The sequence below is a fragment of the Cannabis sativa genome, chromosome 7 (genome assembly GCF_029168945.1).
Source record: "Cannabis sativa cultivar Pink pepper isolate KNU-18-1 chromosome 7, ASM2916894v1, whole genome shotgun sequence".
NCBI classification, from domain to species: domain Eukaryota; kingdom Viridiplantae; phylum Streptophyta; class Magnoliopsida; order Rosales; family Cannabaceae; genus Cannabis; species Cannabis sativa.
This window is the reverse complement of record NC_083607.1, coordinates 36,699,412-36,720,761: the sequence shown is the minus strand read 5'-3', so window position 1 is coordinate 36,720,761 and position 21,350 is coordinate 36,699,412. Positions and strand designations below refer to the sequence as shown.

Genomic DNA, 21,350 nt, shown 5'->3' with positions numbered 1-21,350 from the left:
ACATCGCAAAGCCCTCAATCTCATGCCTGATCAACAACAGATTTACCCTTTCCTGCACAGTAACGCACCTATGAGCCAAGGCCCAACAAGATAGTAAAAATAACAATATGCATAATAATCAGAATCACATAATTATTGATATCACTGCATCTATCATTTATTTGACATAGACATACGTGCTACGCTTACATGTCTATTTATAATAAGGCCTTAGAATGATTTATCTCGGTTCTGATTACCGAGTCCAACCTAATTATGCCTTATGCAAATAATTCTTTATATCATCATATACAATGCAACATTGCATTCATATCCATTTAAATTCTAGAGTAATAACCCTAGATCACATAATCGTCAACTTTTAGGGTAATAATCCTATTTTCGGTTTCTTGCATAGCATATACAAAATTACATACACGTTCGCCACTGCACTAATCTTCTATGTGCTAGTTTACCGTCTAACCTGGTAGTCCAAGTATGTGGAGATTCTAAATTCTCGGGTGCTCCTAAGCAAGCGCCAGTAATCCTACTCACACATTCTTGAGATTTCACAAATAGGGTTAATCCCCAAATTTTATTTCACATATACACATAATTTGAATTCTATTTATAGATTAACATATAGAGCCCGAAACGAGCTTTCCAACGATATCAAGAACATCCAAAATAGAGTCTCGAGTCAAAAGTTATGGCAAAAACGAGAAAATAAAAATTTCTAGGAAAAACAAGGTCTCGCCGCGGCGACCAAGGTCCCTCGTCTCGACGGCCCCAACCTGCTGGGCCTCACCGCGGCGAGCCAAGCTGTGGCTGCGGCGATGGGCCCTGAAACCCTAAAAATGCCAATTTTTCATATCTTCGCAATTCAACCAATTCATTTCCAAAACTCAAACAAAACCATACATAACCTCAAATTTTAATCAACACTAAGTCATCCTATCAATAGAGACCAAAAGAGTGCTACTAAAAGCCCAAAATTACCAATTCATAAGCATTACCAAGCATGATACACACTCTAACACAAAATTGCTCAGAATTTCACAAGCTTGAAACTCAAGGATTCTAACCTTCAAAGAAATTCCCGGAAATTTAATTGCTTACCCAAAAATTAAACATCACAATTCAACCCTATAATCTCCCAAAACAACAAGGATGCATCTAGCATGAACCTAATAGCAACAACACACCCCCAAACACCACAAATCACACTATATATTCTCAACAACATGCAACCATAAGCTAAAGAACATCAAGAACACCATAAATCATCTCATAACTCCAGAAATTCAACAAGAAAAGATATCAAAATAATTATCTGAAGTTTCTCAAACACACTAAATCCAAGCTTTTCCCCAACAATTAATTGAAATCACAAATGGAGAGGGTGAGAGAGAGAGGGGGGTTGGTAGAGGGAGAAGCAACCCAGAAAAAATGTTTATAATTTTCAAAAATATGATTTTGTTGAAATTTAATTATGTGGTCAAATGATCAAACTGCCCTCAAAGCCCACAAATAAGCATAAATACATAAAAGGGTATATTTGTAGTTCTACACACACAAACATCATATATATATAAATATATATATATATATATCACATTTTCTCATTTTATCACATAAATGCCATAAATAAATCTCGAAAATGTATTTTGGGCCCCGAACCCGGTTCGGCTCAAAATACCTAGTTGTGACTATACCGCGCCAGCTTGTCAAAAAACACCTACAGAAAGACTGAATAAACATACTATATAATAATATAATCTATAAGCACAACATACCATAAAATTATAATTTTACCCTTCTCAGGTCAAAATTACGATAATGCCCCTGACACACCAACGTGGTCTTAAAATTAATACATAATTAACCTTGTTAAGGTTGCTAATCTGGTTATTAAACCTTGGGGTTTTACAGTCGGTGTCAGAAAAATCATTGGAATTTCTACCGGCACTGAAAAAGTCGTCAGAATTGACATTGTCGCTGGAAAAATCACTAATTTTTCTTGATGAAGAAACCAATTTTTTGGTAATTTTTCCAGCGACAATGCCAATTTCGACAACTTTTCCAGTGTCGGTAGCAACTCCGACGATTTTTTCGACACCGACATCTACTCCAGCGACTTTTTAGGTATCGACAATAAATTTCGGTAACTTTTTCGACACTAGTGATAACTCCGACGATCACTGTAGTTTCATTTGTTTTATTTTTTTTTTAAAAGTTTTATTTTTTTTTAAAAATATGAAGAGAATTTTAATATTTTTGTATGATAATACAAATAACAAATACATTTTTTATTATTTTTTTGAAGAGGAATATAATTTTTTTATTTTAAATATCATATTTTTTTTCGATTTTAAGTTTACTAAGTTGCTTATTATAGCAAAATAAATAAATATATGGTGCACTCTTGATTTTATTTTACTATTTTTTTTATTGTAAAATACAAGGGAAACAGGAAAAACCCCTTGGTCTAAAACCTCAGCAGCAATCCAACCATAAGCCTCCATTCATTTTACAGTATACACCTCTTTGAAGAAGCATAACCTGAGGCCTGGCCAGGCCATATGCTCACTCCATAGATGCTGAGAATGAAAACTTTGAGAGCTTTAAGAACACTCACAGTCCTTTCCCCGAAATACCAAAACGTTTCCCTTAGATTCTACGCTGCCCAACCTCAAAAGGACGACCCCACTCACAACACCAACTTTTCCGACACTGAAAATGGCGCAGACTCAGTTTTCGACAGTAGTCATTTTACAGTACCGAGCTTGGGTTCAGATGCTAAGGCTCAACCCACATGGGACAAAAAATACAGGGCGAGAGCCGACCAAGTGATATTTGGGGAAGAACCCCACAAAAAAGGGAAGCTGAAAATTGAGGAGGAGGAGGAAGAGAAAAGACGAAGAGTGCTTGCCAAAGCCCTGCTCGAGGCGGCTTTGGAGAAGGCAGATGAGGATGATGACCAGGATTTGATAGTGAAAGAGGAGGATCAGAAGTCCTTGTCGGTTGGGATAGTTGGTGCCCCTAATGCTGGCAAATCTTCTCTCACTAATTACATGGTATGTTGTATACTTGTTGCTTTGTTAATGGGGATTTTACTTTTTTTTTTTTATCTGGGCACAACTGTTTTTCAATAATGGTTCTGTTATGGTTTATAGTGACATTGAGATTGAGACATGGGTTTTTTTATATGATTATTGGTAAGGGGTCTATTAATTCGATGATGTTCTTACCTTTTGGTTAGTTAGTACATTTGTTCGATCTTATTGAAGTAGGTTGCATAGCTTGAGCTGAAAGGTAAATGCTTCCTCGAGTACTTCTTTCGTTTGATTGTTGGTTTTATAGGTCTGATTGACAACTTTTCCTTGTCCTTTTTAAAATTTTTGAGTTAGGTTATTGATAAGCTGTACCCATCAATTCAATGTACCTTAGTGATGATGATAATATGAATTTAGTTCTTTGCAGTGCTTCACTTTTTTATTTCAATCAAACAGTAGTAGATTAAGTTCGAGTCCCTCCTGGGTAACTACATGGAGATTGTTATAATTTCCTAGTCTCCAAACATTGTATGGTAAAAATAAATCAAACAGTATCTTTGCTAAGTTCTTTTTTTTTTTAGTTTGGTAGTGCTGCTGTGCGATTCATCACATTACATCAGCTTTTGGAGTTGTTCTTTTTTAGTTTGGTAGGAACTTCACTATTACAGTGAGGCTTCTTTTTGCTGGAAAAGTCAGTGCTAATACTACTTGCTGATTATGCCGATGAACAATTTTGTGGTATATATTGTAAAATGGTAATACTTAATCTCCTCATGGTGTATGATGTGAGTTGGAAACTATTTATTTTCTGCTCTTACATTGTAGTGTTGCTACTGTTTAGAGCTGGTTGTTAGCTGAAATGATTTTGAGTGGATGGTTCCTAGTAATTTTGAAGCTTTGATGATGTAGGACAAAGTAGAAAAAAACAGAGAAATAGAAGAACTTGAAGAAATTTAGAGAGTGGATGAAATAGTTCTTAGAGAGGAAAAATTATTGTTTATTGATTCTTGTCGAATTTGAAAGTTAATGAGCAATGATTATCTAGCCCCTTTGATTTGCACTTTTGAGATTCCAATGATGAACATGCATTCGATTCTACTCTATACATGTGAGAAGCTAGATTTGAACTCTAAATATAGTTTGCTGTAAATTTTAGGGACTGAAAAAGAAGTGGTGAGGGCTTCATGAAAGTTTGCTCTCACATTGTCTATGGTTCAATTCTTTATAGACACTTACATGCTGGATAATCTTGATTATTATGGTAACACGAATACCTGTATTTCTCAGAGTATGGAGGTTTTTTTTTTTTTTTTTTCTTTCTTTTTTTTTTTGTTTTGTTCTTGTAAATTTTTCCTTTCTGTTAGCTGTTCTGCTTCTGCTAGTAACTGTTTTCTGGTCAGTCTGCTTGTATTTATTTTTTCCACTAAATTGACACAAGTCCGTTGTATTGTTTCAAAAAATAAAAAATCATGATTTTCAACTTTTGAACCTGAGGTGGCCAATTGTTGTATGGTATTTTAGATATAGAATTCTATGCTTCACAGCTTTATATGTTAAATTGTTAATGGTTTAGCTCTGAACAATTTATTATCTTAAAAATATCTTAGGAATCTTGGGAACAATTTAGGCAAAATGATAAGTAGCTTTTGAATGATGATCTCTACTTCATATTTGTCATAATTTATTACATTTATTTTCAGGTTGGAACAAAGGTTGCAGCTGTTTCCCGCAAGACACACACCACCACTCATGAGGTGTTGGGAGTTCTAACTAAAGGAGATACCCAAATTGTACGTATTGTTTCTAATTTTATCAAAATCTTATATAATGTCACTTTGTGATTATAGTATACTGTGTGCCCTTAAAAATAAGATTCATAACATTTATTAAGAAAAAGTATTTATAATCATAGTATAGCCTAACCAAATCCCTTATTCCAGTTGAGCTACAGTAGATTTTATACGAACATTAATTAAATCTGAGAAATCTGTGGCATGTTTTTCAATCAAAGTAGGATTGCCTAAAAGGATTATAAGTTCATATACATGAGCCAAATTGCAACCCCAAAACTAACTCTATCTGATCAAAAGCTATTGTAGCTGAGTCATCTAATAAAATGCATATTTATATTTACATGTTTCTACTTTCAGTAGCTTCGTTTTATTTTGGGCCTGTAATTAAATATTTAGCTGTGTCAATGTGGCAAATATATAGTTTTATGATGAGATTTTCTGATTAAATGGGAACTTTTTACATTTCTTTTAAATGCTAGTATTACACTCTATCCATTAATTGGAATTGCAGTTTCTGCTGAAAACCAATTATGTTATCGTTGATATTTCTTTCCTATAAATGCTTCCAAATAGTGTACAAACTTAACATGCTGCATGTAATGTTGATATTTCATTTGGTCTCTCTCTTTAATAGCATTTTGAAGATTCTCAGCATTGAGATAATTGGACTAAATACAAGATAAGAAAAATTTATTGACTCCTATACACTTGCACAGTGCTTCTTTGATACCCCAGGGCTTACGCTAACGAACAACGGACAATTACACAAAGATTTAAAGGTCCGTGTAGAAAGTGCTTGGAGCTCAATTCAATTATATGATGTAGTCATCGTTATCTTTGATGTTCAACGACATCTAACCAGGTATGTGTATTCATTGACTGTCATTATTTTCATTCTATGAGAAGCACATTTATTTCTTTGTTTTGGCACTTTGTGCTTAATGTGCTACATCTTTAGATTTTTGTTAGTTTTTATTGTCCCTTTAGTGTCTATATCTATTTATTTATTGTGTAGGTAATCGATTGAATAAATAATGCTTTAGTTTGATATTGGCAGTGACAGCTAGAAGAATGCCTTAAATTTACACTGAAAGCCGATAAGCTTATCGAAGATCATTATTCTATCTGATTGTATAGTAGTTTAAATGGTTTACTTCATTTGCTAGTACTTTATTTGACTCATATTTTTTATTATCTATTTATTTTAGTAAACTATATTATTATTTTTTTTGGTAAAGAAACTGTTGACGCTGAAAAGTAGTTAACACCAACTTGCTAGATTGACGAGATGAATAATGAATGTAAGTATATAATTTAGAGAGACAAAATTTATAGTAGTTTATTTCTCATATCGCGATGGTAATGGAGCTACGTCTACTTCGAGTTTTTATTTCTCACAAGATGGTAATTACAGGAAAAGGCTAAGTGTTTAAGCTCTGGTTTCTAGAGAGAAAAACTAGAGAGATGCTCTAACATTGTGGATAGTTTTCTGAATGTGAAAAATGAGCTAAGAGAGCTCTTCTTTTATAGTTGAAGGAGACCCACAAAAATAGGAGAAAAATACAAATCAGATGTTTTCGACCGTAGATGATGATTTAATGATGAAAATTAGCTTCTGACGGTGATAGTCATTTTTCGGAGCCCGGCGAGACGCGCTGCGGGTAACCCGAAGCTTATTTCATAACTTCCTTGGGGGCTAAATTTGAGGTCGATAGTTTCAGAATTGCAATTGAAGTGTGAGACATGACTTGATAGAGCATTAAATTAGCTTTGAAACGCAAATTGAATCGCGTCAATCGGATCAATATTGAGTGAGTAATGACTGTTTTGTTGAAGACTGTTCATGACCCAACGCCCAGATTGACATCCCAGTGCCCAGGGTTGACATATGACGTCAACCTAGACGCTGGGTAAGTGGAAAAACGTTCAGGAGATGTACTTGAAGATGCCTAAGTGATATTTTGACATCACTTAGTCTGTATCGTGTTCTGGTGAAGCTGGTCACTAGTTCTAGGAGATGTTGCTGTTTTGCGAAAATGAGAGACTCAGAACTCTTCATTTTTGAGTGAGTTTTCCATGTTGGAAATGAGAAATGTGAAGTTGTGAATTTGACTTCTCTGACTTTATGGATCTTAGTCATTGTGAAAAACTAGACGGACGGTTGAAACAGAATCAGAATCGGATAAGCCAATTTCAATGCACCAGACCGTTTGTCAACCTGGGCGTTGGGTACCCCATTTTCGAGCTCTTGGGTTGTCGTTTTGATACTTCCAAGGTTCTTGAACTTGAGGACGAGGTCTCCTACCCTGTTTTTGACCATTCCTGATTCAATGGTTGAATATGATTTGACATTTGAGTAATCGAAATCAGCGCACCAGTTTGATTGTCAACTAGGGTGGCTTAGCACTAAGTCAACTTGGACGCTGGGCCCGCGTCGGTGTCAACTTGGGCGCTGGGTCCTAGTTAAGGTCTTCTGGAAGTTTTGTTTGGTCCTCAGATTAGTTGAATCTTAATCTTTTCTGAAAACGAAGAAGATGCTCGGAAGAGTTCTCGAAAAGTTTCATCGGAATTGGCCGAGATTGATAAAATGTCAACCTAGGCGTTGGGCCAGTCCCAGGTGTCAACTTGGGCTCTGGGCCTTTCCTTTGGCACTCAAAAAGTGTTGTTTCTTCCCCAAAAGTACTTATTTTTTTCTTGTTTTTGATGAAGACGAAGAAGATGCAAAAGTCGGATAGTCGATTTGATACTTAGAAGGCGCTTAGATTGACAAATTGTCAACCTGGGTGCTGGGCCGCTCGGGCACCAGGTGCTCAAAAATGAACTTGCTTCGAATTTGATTCTGATGCCTCAAATACGTCGGTGGTATGTCTAGGTGATGTACTAATGCAAAATTTGACCCATTTGCACTAAGACGTTCCCAAAAACTGAAATCCTAGTTGGGAATGTCAACTTGGGCGTCGGGTGAAACCATAAGTGCCCAGGTTGACTTTTGAGGTGCAGGTTCGTGTAATTTCAGTTCCCGAGGCCTGGATTTAGTTGCTCTATGTCTTCATGATACAGAATAGTGACAAGTTTCATTGGATTCAAAGCATGAACTGTAAATTAGAAAAATTCAAAGTAGATGAACATAGACTCTCTCTCTGCATGCTCTCTTCTCTCTCTTCTTTTTGAGAATTGTGCCCATGCTAACGAGGGGGTTCCATGGCCCCACTGGCCGTGGAAGACACCAGAACCCCACTGGTTTTGGGAAGAAACAAGGCCATTACCGTCCTGGTTCTGGCTGGAAAAACCTTTCTGGTACTTTAGTGGATCAGAATATCCATAAGTATTGGAGTTTTCGAACTAAACATAAAGCGTTTATGTTAACGTTGACAAATGATGGAGGGTCTGTCCGCATTTGTGAAAGAACCAGATTGTTCGGATATGAAATTGTTGTAACTATAGATGCGGTGGAGTGGATCATGGTCACTTTGGAGGAGCTTTATCAAAAAACAGGGATACAAAGAATCGATCTCAAGCGTTCTTTCAGAAACAGCACTATAAGCTGCTTCCTGGAATGCTTTGCAAACGTTAAAGGATCTTTTCTGAAAATTTCAGTGCTAAGAAACAACAAGTTTAAGACAATCATCGTACCAGAAGAAGACAACGCGAAGGGCTGGTCAGGACTTAAAGAGTGTCTCAATGGAATAGTTAAAAGAAAGACGAGAGGATCTATAGAGCATAGCAGCCAGATCAAAGTTAACCCGAAGTCAAGGGTGCCCACGAATTACCGTTCTTGGGCCAACATTGTGAAGCAGACGGGGGGACCTACTCTGAATGAGCAACATATTGTGAAGACCAAGGTAACAGCAGGGGAACGGGACAGAGGCAGAATTGAATGGAAAGAGTTATACCCAAAAATTAACCCCGGTTTCAAACCAAAGAATCTCTATCCAGTGAAAAGATTTACTCAGCCGAAATTTTATGAATACATGCGGTCCAGGGCTATGGTGAAAGACTGGAAATTGGCAATTATTCTCACCAGGAATAATACTTATGCTGATTGGTGTACTATATTTTATAATCTATCTAGAGAACTAAAGAGGAAATTGGTGGTCAGCCAACTTTTTGATGATAGGTGTATAATTTGGTGTAAGGATGAGGTGGAAAGGGATGAGCTTATTAAGATGCATAGCATGAGTGTCCCTGGGGCTCAATCCTTAGTCACTTTTCTACCGTGGAGTTGGGAAAACCAGAAGGATAATGTGAAGGTGGAATGCAGAGGGTCTTGGATTGGAGTTCAAGGGCTGCCTCTGAATCTATGGAACATGAAATTCTTTAGGAAGATTGGTGAGTTATGCGGGGGTCTATTGGATGTGGACAAGGATACTGCTGAGGCTAGCTTTTTGTCTCATTTGAGGTTACAATTGATGGGAGACGATCTCGGATTTATCCCAGAATCGGTTATCATGTGTCATGACAATATGTGTTTCGAACTAAAATTCTTTAAACTCAATGACTTGAGTTATAGGCTCCATGGCATTTTTAACACTTGCTGGTTTCAAGATTTCGATCACGGGAAGGTGTTTGGCGATGGGGTAGTGTCGGAGGGAGGTGAGATAGAAGGTGGAGATCATGAAGAGGCGGTGGGTGATTACCCTAGAGAATCGTGCTCTCTGGGGGGGTCACTTTCGGCGCCGGAGAAGACGACTTCTGGTGGAACTCAGGAGACGGTAAAGGAAATCGTACAACCTATGGCTCTTCAACCAAGAAAATCTCTAAGGACGTGCGGAGATGGTTCGGCGGCCGAAACAGCTGACTGCCTCCTAGGTCTCGATCCTTACGAGGCCACTGATTTGAGCCTTCGTGAACAGGGGAAGGTGGTGAGTCTCCCCACTATATTTAACCGCCTATTGAGAAGTCTGAGGGTGCCACGTGTTAGTAGAAATCCCACTTTTAATGCTTATATCAATCTAGATTACAGCTGTCAAATCGTTGACAAAAGTGAACCTTTTAAGTTGGGCCTTGGGGTACTGGGCCGAAGTGTTAAGGTCGCAGCTCTGAATGATGAGTTGGGCCGGTCCATTAGGGGCCCTTCAAAGAAGACTCCTGCCCATGATGTAGTTTCGGATAAGAATTGTTCCTATTTGAGTGGGCCGACTAATTATACTCATCTGGGGGACCTGTGGTATATTCAAAAAAGCCCTTTTATCATTATCTTGGACCAAAATTCTGGTTCTCAAGATTTGCTTACTAAAAGGACGGAGAGTATGGTGTTTAGTGATTTTAATGGGGCCAGAAGAAAGACAAAAGCTCTGCACAGAAAGATGAATCCAGAACAAATAGTACATGAATTTTTCAAAGGTAGACTGCGATCAATCAATCCTAAAGCTCGAGAGAATTTCACAAAGGCGATAATACAATTTTGGAAAGATTTTGCTTTGGAAAAAAGAAAAGCTACACAATCAGTACTCCACTTTGAGAAGGAGGTGGTACCAGAGAAGGAAATCAGACCTGCAGTCACTATTGTGTATAACAGGAAAAGAAAATCTATTACTTATGATCGTGTGAGCCACTACAATTCAGAAAATTACTCTCTTGAGTCGGAGGAAAATGATGAAGATCCGAAGGAAGTTGAGTTCCTAGACTTAAGTTCGGAGGATGAGGACTCCGAAGGGGAAGGAGAAGATACAGAGCTAGATGTAGGAGAAGATTCCGAGGATATTCTATGCAACATAAACGAATTGTGGAAATTGGAGGTTGAAGATCCACCAAGGCAGGAATTAGGTGTAGAGAAACTGGGTGATGCAATCGAAGTTAAGAAAGATGCACTCTCTTGGGAAAAGATCATTGATTCCATGGATGAGATTGATGTGGCTATTTCACAAGAGACAGAAGATGGTGATCAAAAGGGAGGAGAAGAAAAGTGTGAAAGGAAGAAACAAAGAGAACTAAAAAAATTAACTTTCAACGTCAACTATGAGAAAAGTTACAAAAAGTCAGGGGCCTCCAAAGATTCATTATGAAGATTTTTACATGGAATATAAGAGGTAGTGGGGATAAGGGCAAAAGACACGCTATCAAAGCAACAATTTGCAAGGCTAATCCAGACCTGGTTATTTTACAAGAAGTGAAGAGGACATCAGTGGATAGAAGATTCATTGGCAGTATTTGGAGATCCAGGTTCAAAGCTTGGATAATTATCCCAGCCATCGGTAGATCGGGGGGAACTTTATTAATATGGGATACTAGGACCATCACGGTTCTTGATTCACTAGTTGGCGAATTTTCCATCTCAGTTTTGATTAAAGCCGAAGGCAAAGATCCCTGGTGGTTCTCCGGGGTGTATGGCCCGTGCTCTTATAAACTTCGACCTGCATTCTGGGATGAATTAGCAGGTTTGAGCGCGATCTGTGGAGACTCGTGGTGTGTGGGGGGAGATTTCAATGTGACTAGGAGACCTGGGGAGAAATTGAACAGTAGCTCGTGCACAAGGAGTATGAAACTCTTTGATGGCTTGATACGGGAATTACGACTGATTGACCCCAAGTTAGAGAATGGGAGATTTACTTGGTCGAACTTTAGAACATCTCCAGTTTGCAGTAGACTAGATAGATTCCTATTTACCAATAACTGGAACGTCATTTATCCGTTTGTCAGACAAGAAATGTTGGTGAGGCTGGTATCAGACCATAGTCCGGTCGTGATTGACTCAAACCCGCCGAGATGGGGTCCGGGCCCTTTCCGATTTGATAATCAATGGCTAGAGCACAATTCTTTCCCCAAGTCATTTGGAAGATGGTGGAAGGAGGCCAGTTCTAACGGTTGGCCAGGCACAAAGTTTATGAGTAAGCTGAAAAAGACTCAAGAAAAGGTGAAGGAGTGGAGCTCATCAACTTTCGGACAGAACAAGGCCACAAAGAGAGCGTTGGAAGGCAGGCTGGTGGCATTAGATAGACTAGAAGGAACCAATTCTTGGGTTCAAAGCCTGGTCGAGGAAAGAAGAAAATTAAAAGAGGAATGGCAGCAGCTGAATTTTGAAGAAGAAAGAAGTATCTGGCTGAAATCAAAATGTAAATGGGCTAAGGAAGGGGATGCAAATTCAAGATTTTTCCATAATCTACTAAATGCGAGGAAGGCCAGGAACACCATTTCAAGAATTGAAAGAGAGGATGGGTCCATTATTGATAAGGAGGAGGAAATTGTGGAGGAGCTAATTGGTTTTTTCTCGAAACTTTATACCTCTGAGGCAAGAAGGGGGAGTGGGATTGAGAGCATTGAATGGCAACGCATCGCGTACTCCTCAGCATGCCAACTTGAAAGTTCTTTTGAAGAAGAAGAGGTCAAAAGATCGGTTTTTAGTTGTGAAGGAAGTAAAGCGCCGGGGCCAGATGGTTTTAGCTTGGCGGTTTTCCAAAACAACTGGGAAACTATTAAGGATGATCTAATGGAGGTGTTTCGGACCTTTGAGAAAGAGGGAAGAATTGAAGGTAGCATCAATGAAACCTTTATCTGTCTGATCCCTAAAAGACTTAACAGCTGCAAGGTCAAAGACTTCAGACCAATTAGTCTCATCACAAGTGTGTACAAAATTGTAGCCAAGACACTTGCTACTAGACTACGTGGTGTCTTAGGAGAGACTATCTCTGAAACTCAATCGGCTTTCGTCGAAGGACGACAAATCCTAGACTCGGTCCTTATAGCAAACGAGACGGTAGAGGATTTTAGGAGTCGTGGCAAAAAAGGATTCGTGTTTAAGATTGACTTGGAAAAAGCATATGATCGTGTTGATTGGGATTTTCTGGATCTGGTGTTGAAGGAAAAAGGTTTCGGGGAGGTATGGAGGAAGTGGATTAGAGGATGTGTCTCATCTACATCATTCTCTTTGCTCATTAACGGCAGAGTGAGAGGCAAGTTCAGAGGTTCTAGAGGTCTTAGACAGGGAGACCCCCTATCGCCGTTTCTCTTTACTCTGGTAGTTGATGTGCTTGGAAGGTTGGTAGATAAGGCAGCACAATCAGACACATTCTCGGGGTTTCAAGTAGGCAAAGACAACATTCAAATCAGTCATTTACAATTCGCGGATGACACCCTTTTCTTTGTCAAGGATGAGGCCTCACTACGAAAACTAGTTGAGATTGTTGAAGCTTTCTGTGGCATTTCTGGTTTGAAAGTCAACTTGAACAAGAGTCAACTGTTGGGCATAAGCCTTGAAGAGGAAGTGGTGGCCCAAAACGCAGAAATAATTGGTTGTGAGGTAGGTACCTGGCCTATGACATACCTGGGAATGCCACTTGGTGGCTCCCCGAGGAAAGGGACCTTTTGGGAGCCTGTCTTGGACAAATGTGCGAAAAGATTAGATGGGTGGAAATGCTCCTTCTTGTCTAGGGGAGGTAGGCTTATTCTCATTCAGTCGGTCCTATCTTCCCTTCCCATCTACTACCTCTCTCTCTTCAAAGCCCCAAAAATGGTCCTACAGGCAATAGAAAAAATGATGAGAGATTTCTTTTGGGAAGGTGGAGACTTAGCAGGGGGTGACCATCTGGTGGCTTGGGATGAGGTGTGCAAACCAAGAAGTGAGGGCGGTTTAGCAATTGGAAGGCTAGAGATGAGGAACAAAGGGTTGCTGATGAAATGGTTATGGAGATATCCTTTAGAACCAAACTCCCTGTGGCACAAAGTAATCAAAAGTCGTTACGGCAAGGCAGATAACTTTTGGGATACTAAATGGGGAGCTCGAGCATCTCCAAGAGGGCCGTGGAAAGATATTTCAGATTATTACGACGAATACGGCCAATTGGTGAAGTTCAAAGTAGGAAACGGAGCAAATATTCGCTTCTGGGAGGATGTATGGATTGGGGGATCCTCACTGAAGGAGCAATTCCCAGACGTTGCAGTGATCTCTAAGGCTAAGAATGCAAGTATTCAGGAGATGATTGTCGATGAGGGCGAGGTGGGAAACTGTGTGGCAAGCTGGGACTTTAAATTCAGAAGAAACTTTATGGAGAGGGAAATCCCGAGTCTAACACAACTGTTACAGAAGTTGGAACATGTTAGAGTACTCAACATCCTTGATGATAGCCGTCTGTGGATTCCGGATCCCAGTGGGATCTTTTCCTCTAAATCAGCGTTCTACTGGTTTTCGTCGTCCATGCAGTCTGGTGAGGTGTTTTGGACAAAGACTTTATGGAAAAGCAGAGGACCTTCTAAAGTTAAGGTGTTCGGGTGGTTGGTGTCCCTAGATAAATTGAACGTACATGACAGATTGCAAAAAAAGCGCCCATTTATGTGCTTGTCACCGGGGTGGTGTGTTTGTTGTAAGTCAAGTGGGGAAGACGTGACGCATTTGTTTTTAAGGTGTCGCCTTGCGTGTAATCTTTGGACAAACCTATTTAACGAATTTGACACCCAATGGGTTATGCCCTGTGTGGTCTCTCAAATGATAGTGAGCAAGGCGGGGGGCAGTAAAAGAAGCACATGTTTATGGAGAACGGCAGTCATGGCAGTTCTATGGGTAGTTTGGTTAGAACGTAATAATAGAATCTTTGAAGGTTCGGAGAACTCAGCAGAGGCCCTATGGGATAAAATTAAATTTTGGACTGCTTCTTGGGTGTACAAGACTAAGCTATTTGAAAATGTTTCTTTCTCAGATTTAATGAGAGAATGGAGAGTGTTGTTGTAAGATTTTCGCTTATGCCTTATAGTCTCTTCCCTTGTGAAGTTTCCAGCTCTTTAGGTGTATCCTAGGGGAGTGCTCGCTGTAATCTCATCCTTGAGACCTTGTTTAAGTCTTAGAAAATGGTGCACTTTGTAACTACGGTTTTCCTCCGCCATAAGCGAGGGTTTTTATTTATCTCGAGGGTGGGGGCCTATCTTATTGATTGGTCCCTCCACTCTTTTTTCAAAAAAAAATGATACAGAATAGTGAAAGATAGCGAGTTGAAAATGAGTTATCGAAGTCCAAACTTCTATTTTGGAGTTTTCGTAGTCAATCTGGGCGCAGGGCTAGGGACCCCTCCCAGATCGACTTGCTATGATTCGGGACTACTCAACTCCGAGATGTCATCTTTCTTGCTGCCATGTGTCAAACATTGATGTCCATGCCATCAAAGGCTACTTTTGGTGTAAACAGAAACCATATTAATTTTAATAATAACATGTTATGTTGTTTTTAATTTCTTGGAAATATATATTTAAAAAATAACATATTAAGATTTTCACATTATCTTTTGTCAGGATCTGATCGGCACGATGGTTTATAACTACTTGTATACCTTTCTCTCTTATTAGGCTAGTCTTTTGGGAGTGATTTCTACTAAGTGGTTGTAACTTGTAACATCTCTATAATCTTTTTTTTATTAGTCATAGTTGTATGATCTGTTAGAAGCAAATGTATTGTTTGATTACAATAAGCAAAATTATGTATTGATGTTTTTTTTGAAGTTTGTATGAAATAGAAATTCCAGCATAAAAGATTTTGAAAGCGCCAACGTTAACAATTTACAATTTTTCCGTGTGAAAGTATTTAACATAATCACACTTCACGCGTACCTAATTTGTGAACTTTAACTGGTAAGGTGGAAGCCAAATATCTCGTGTATTTTGCAAATGCTTAAAGGATTACTGATATCTGATATCTTTTTGTCTTGATATCTGTAGAAGCACACATATACTGTCTCTAGTGTAAATACTGGCTGAACATATTTTTTTCTTTTAATTCATTCATATATTTGGTCGCTTATGTGTAATCCTTTCAAATTTTGTTCAAATAGGCCTGATGGAAGAGTCATAGGACTCATTAAACATATGGGAGCAAAATCACATCCAACACAAAAGCGGGTTTTATGTATGAATAAGGTTGACTTAGTGGAGAAAAAGAAAGACTTGTTGAAAGTTGCTGAGCAATTCAAGGATCTACCGGGTTTTGAGAGGTAGGATTTTCTTTCTTGTGGAAAATTATATTTAAGACTTCCCTCTGTTTTGCTCTAATATACCCACAGTGCTTTATATGGCTTGCTATTATTTAAATGCTCATTTTATCTTGCCAGGCATTTCATGATATCAGGTCTCAAAGGTTCAGGAGTTAAAGATCTTAGTCAATATTTGATGGAACAGGCATGTTACTTTCGATTATTTCATGATTTTGTTGCAATATTCAAAACAAACTTACTCACACATGCACGTATAGGTTGAATTAAGATCTTCTGTTAAAATTTGGTGTTCCATAATATATTAAAACAATCTAAGTGTGACAACTTAACTAATTAAATTTTCTTAGACTTCATTAACTATCTATACAGTTTCTTTTTTCTTTAAAATACTCAAATTAACTGATGTGTCACAATGAAATTGGTTTAATACATTATAGAGCACCATCTTTTAACAGAAGTTCTTGATTCGTATAGGTTAAAAAATTTAGAAGGGTTTATAATGGTTTTTATGTTTAGTGGGTGAGTTGATATAGTTGGTTGTACCAAACATAGTATTGTATTAAATAATACTAATACAATACAACACAATCCAACACAATACGGCGTACCAAACGAGCCCTTTAATGTTTCACATTGTTAGTTTGACAAATTTCACATTTTTAGATATGTATGGTATTAAGAAAAGAAATAAAGGAGAGATAAAATGAGAAGGAAAGAATACAAAACCTAATTCTCTTTATAGTTGTTTTGGTAAGTAGAAAGGAATGAAAAGTGAAGTTATTTTAAAATTACTATATTATCTTATTATCAAAATAAAAATTATTTTGCAAAAACTTAGAAGTTATACATTTATGATGTTTTATAAAAAAGTTCTCTCCATTTTTTCCTTCTCTCTCTCTTCTCTTTTTTTCTATTTTTTTTTCACTTTTCGCTCCTAAACTTTCTTTCTTCACATTTTTCTTCTCTTCCAAACATAGGGTAAGTTTCTACCCTACTCTCCTAACAAACTTTAAGGTGGTGTTTGGTTGGAGGTAATGAAATGGAAAGAAAATAATTTTTATTGTATTCTTATTTTTGGTTGTTTTTTAAAGTATTGGAATGTCATTCCAATGAAATAACTTTTCTATCATTTTAGTAGAATGACTATTTTATTTTGAAATGGAAGAAAAAACAATTCCAATGCAAGATTAGATAAATTTTAATAATTTTTTTAGCATTTTTTGTATATATTTTAAATTTGATTCTATTCTTATTTCTATTCTTATGTTTTCATTTCTTCTAACCAAACGTCACCTAAGTTCTAACCATGGGTGTGTTTTAACAGGTGTGTTTAGATCACAATCCCAATGAATTAGACTACAATGTTGAGTTAAAAACCTTTACCAGATTATCTTGTTTAACATGCTCAATTCAGTTTTCATTTGATTCTGGTGATATAAGCTAGATTATTAAGCATTAACTTTTTTATGAAAAAACAAAAATTAGATGATAAGACAGGTCTAATTTAATTTTTTGGATGTCCTTGAAAACTTCTCTTTCAAATTCTCCATAACAGATAATTGGGCAATGGGCTTCTGATTCTATGGGTGGTTTCCCTTGTAATTTCGTTTTTTTTTTCCTTCGAAAACTTCTACGGAAATGGGAGTAGTACTTTGTGAAATCGTAAAGACATACGGTGGTTCTTTCTCCTCCTTAGAGTCTGGTACAAAGCAAATTTGCCAAATTATTGATCTTCTATGAGAGCATGAACTTTTCCAATATAATTCAGGAGATTGAGTTTTATGCATTTCAATTTTCTTTGCTTGAAGATGCTTTTTTTTCTTGTCATTCATTCTATAAATTTCACGCCATGTTGAAGTGTTCACCTGAATCTAATTCTAATTGTTTTTCTAGGCAGTAAAAAGGCCTTGGGATGAAGATCCATTCGTAATGAGTGAGGAAGTTATGAAGAACATTTCATTGGAAGTAGTTCGCGAGAGATTATTGGATCACATACATCAGGTGAGCTCAGAGTTTATAATGTTACCTGTCCCTGGCCTTCATTTAATATGCCTAAATTAGTTTTTAGTGTGCTTTTAGAAATAAGAATGCAATCTATTCATTTCAGGAAATTCCTTATGGTATTGAACATCGTTTAATGGACTGGAAGGAGTTGCGAAATGGCTCTCTTAGGATTGAACAGCATTTAATCACAAACAAGTTAAGCCAGCGCAAAATTCTTGTGGGAAAGAATGGCTCTAAAATAGGGTAAGATATGAGATCTTCTTGTCATTACGATTATGTTTCTTATTTTGATAATAAAAAGAATCCTATTGCTATTGTAACTTGTTTGATTATTGTGACTAGGTCTAGTTTATATTCTGATCAACCCATGATTTCAGTGTTCATTCTCTGCCTTCTTTTGTAATTTTATTTGTTTTTGTTTACCATATATTTGTTTTGCAACTTTGCGCATCAAGAGGGAACTTTTGATTTAGAGAAAACTCTAAACCTCAATGCCATATGTAAACAGAATTGCAATGACATCTTATTTGGAATATGTTTTTATCTGTAACAGGAGAATTGGCATTGAAGCTAATGAAGAGTTAAGATCCATCTTCAAAAGGGAAGTGCACCTCATTCTCCAGGTTAGACTTAAATGAAGAGTTTCATATAATGACGAAATGTCATATTGTATGGAAGTGTATATACAAAGGCGTCTCATGTGTACCTATACTGTCCACTTTTCTCAATGATTGGTCAACTATTCAAAATTCAACTTTGAGAAATACCATCATAACTGAGCTTTGTGGAGACATAAATATAGAATTATGAGTTGGGCAACTCAACTTCATGGGAAGATGGCTGCGTTCTTTCGCCATTTCAAAATTTTGATAATCATGTCGTTTCATGCGATTTTGTGTTTCCTACCAAAATTTGAATGTGTACTTTTTTTTTTGTTGAATTCTTTTTAAATTTTAATTAATTCTTCTATTTATGATTTGCTCATTCGATAATTGTAAACATTAGCTGAAAAATGATGTCTGTCTGTTCCGATGATTTAATAATTGCTTTTGGGGCATTTACGTAGTAGGATAGTTATGTTGTATTTTAGAAACAGAACAGATATGCTTATCCTTAGCAACTTCTATCTTTAATGGGCGCATCGCCGGAGATAGGCATCTTTGACGTCATTGACAATGAAACCATGGGTTGATGTTCAGCTTTGAAAATTGACTATCTAATAGGCATTATGAAATATGTGAGCAAATTAAGGGTGCTTTCGGTAAAAATTGAAGATAGAAGTTCTTTGATTTAGTTGTTAAATAGTTGTAAACAGTTAATAAATAATTACTAATAATTATTGTCCTTTTCCTTTTTTAAAAAAATATAGCGTAACTAACATAACTATTATTTAGACCAATATTTGAAGCAAACATTGAAAAAAAATAATAATAATATACAATATCCCACACAAAATTTATAGTTAACTGAACAAGAAAAGTTTGAACAAAATATGAAATTATTTTTTTAAATGTAGTTAACAAATATATTTCCAAAAAAAAAAAATGTAGTTAACAAATAGAACTTGCTTTGTATATAGTCTTATTAGGGTTAAATTTTATATTTTTATTATGATAAGAGAAAATTACATAGAAAAATTAAAGCTTCTCTATTGTGGGCAACACTTCACCAAACAATCAAGTGATGGAGATCTGAAATTAACAGCCACCAGCGATGTAAAAGCTTTTTGTGATCTTCATGAATACTGATTAGGAACTTAGGACTGATCTCCATTAACACAGGAGAGAAGTTTTTCTTCGATATACTGCCATGACAGCAAGATTACCGTGGGGAGATTTTCATGAAGATGACGACAAAGGATCAACAATCGAGGAGGAGATCTAGTTGAATCATTGAATATCAACGATCGAGGGAGATCTTCTTGAATTTTCATACCCACACGTTTTGGGTTTTCTTTCAAAAATAAAAAACAAATGTGATTTTTTTTTAATAAAAAAAATTGATGTTGTTTTGTGTGTTTTCTTAATTATTTTGATAATTATTTGTTGTTATTTGGTTGATTTACATTTTTTTTTTATGATTTTCAAAAATTTGGAAGAAAAGCACTGCATTAAATTTCTTGGAAATATAATAAGAACAATGAGTCTGTATTAAAATTTCAATACAAAAATATGTTGCGTTCACGTTGTTTTTAAGTTTCATTTACGTTGTTTATTCATCTTCCTAAAAATTAAAAGTTAAATGTATAGGAATACAATAACAACACAAATATAACAATGAATGTGACAAGAAGCTATTACAAATATGAAGAAAATTTATATATACTGATGGAATAACAACATCAGTAGTTGATTTTGAGTTATTTTGTGTGTTTGCCATAATAATTTGTTTATCAATCGATATTGTTTTGGTTGAAAGCAACAAAAACTACACAATATCTACAAAAGAATAATTAAGTTGTTTTCATATTATTGTGAAGTTTTTTTTTTTTTTGTGTTGTTTTTGCAACATGAAAATATTACATAAAATCAAGTTATTTTCGTGTTGCTCTAAAATTTGTTATGAATTAGTATACACTACACTAGTTATTCAACAAGTAAAAGAATAGAATTTTACATGTCAAAACAAAAATTTATCTTATCTCTTACATTAAGACATGTAAAATAATAAGAGATCACACATTATGATGATTTTGAATAAAGTGGGAGAATTGATAGGAAGAGATTGTAAATATGAAGAAAAATTACTTATATTTAATAATAATGTTGTTTTACGTTGTAAATACGTTGTTTGATTTTGTTGTTTTTTGAGCATGTTGATTTCACGTTGTTTGTACGTTGAGTTTCAGTGGTTAAAATCTGCAGTTACCTTAAATTATATACAGTTGTTTTTATGCTCTTATATCGTTGTTATATGGTTGTTAACAATTTTAAAAAGTTACTAACAATTATTATTTTTTTTTTAAAAAAAATATAATTATACCAATACTTGATGTAGAAATTAAAAATATAATAATAGTTATTTCTCATTGTACTAAAAGATATAAACAAATCAAAAAAAAAATTATAATGTTCAATATCCTATGCAAGATACATGTGAAATTAAAGAGAAAAATATTTAAAAAATTACTAAAGCAAGATTTCTTAAAAAATGTTGCTCTTTAGCGCATACAGCCAAAACCAAACACACTTCTCAATCATTAATTCATGTACAATAGCTTCAACTTTCTTAAAAAACTTTGAAATATTTTCTTGTACACTTTCAATGTATGCATTGCAACTTACTTCATTCTACCAAAGGAATAGAAATGAACAACTAGTCTACTCTGATCAACTTTGAAGTTCATCATCACTAGAAATCAAGTCCTGCAGCAATTAAAACAACATCAAAACAACATTAAACAAACTATAAACAACTTTCTGTCATGATTTTTTTTTTTCAAATTAATGAACTACAATTAGAGAACATTTCAAACAAGACAAATCAAAAACCTTAACAATATTTTTCTTTGGAAGCTTCAACTTGTCAACAACATCAGAGGTCTAATCGCAACCTGAAAATGTTTGGATGAAAAAATTAATAAAATAATGAACCCATAAAAATACAAT

The 21,350-nt window shown here is 36.1% G+C and overlaps 1 protein-coding gene across 1 annotated transcript; it reads left to right on the top strand.

Annotated features, from left to right (window-relative positions):
* The first annotated feature begins 2,420 nt into the window (after nt 1-2,420).
* LOC115697441 (GTP-binding protein ERG) lies at nt 2,421-18,950 on the top strand. The gene is made up of 8 exons (XM_061118821.1): nt 2,421-3,056; nt 4,736-4,825; nt 5,545-5,690; nt 15,580-15,738; nt 15,856-15,926; nt 17,636-17,739; nt 17,846-17,985; nt 18,296-18,950. The coding sequence occupies exons 1-8, from the start codon at nt 2,577-2,579 to the stop codon at nt 18,378-18,380; spliced, it is 1,275 nt and encodes a 424-aa protein (XP_060974804.1). The 5' UTR covers nt 2,421-2,576; the 3' UTR covers nt 18,381-18,950.
* Nucleotides 18,951-21,350: the final 2,400 nt, after the last annotated feature.

Excerpts from the sequence above, each read along its gene's own strand:
- LOC115697441 (XM_061118821.1), top strand. The coding sequence starts at position 2,577 with ATGCTGAGAATGAAAACTTTGAGAGCTTTAAGAACACTCACAGTCCTT. Across the intron at positions 3,057-4,735 it reads CTTCTCTCACTAATTACATG|GTTGGAACAAAGGTTGCAGC; the intron begins GTATGTTGTATA and ends ATTTATTTTCAG. Across the intron at positions 15,927-17,635 it reads ATATTTGATGGAACAGGCAT|TAAAAAGGCCTTGGGATGAA; the intron begins GTTACTTTCGAT and ends TTTTCTAGGCAG.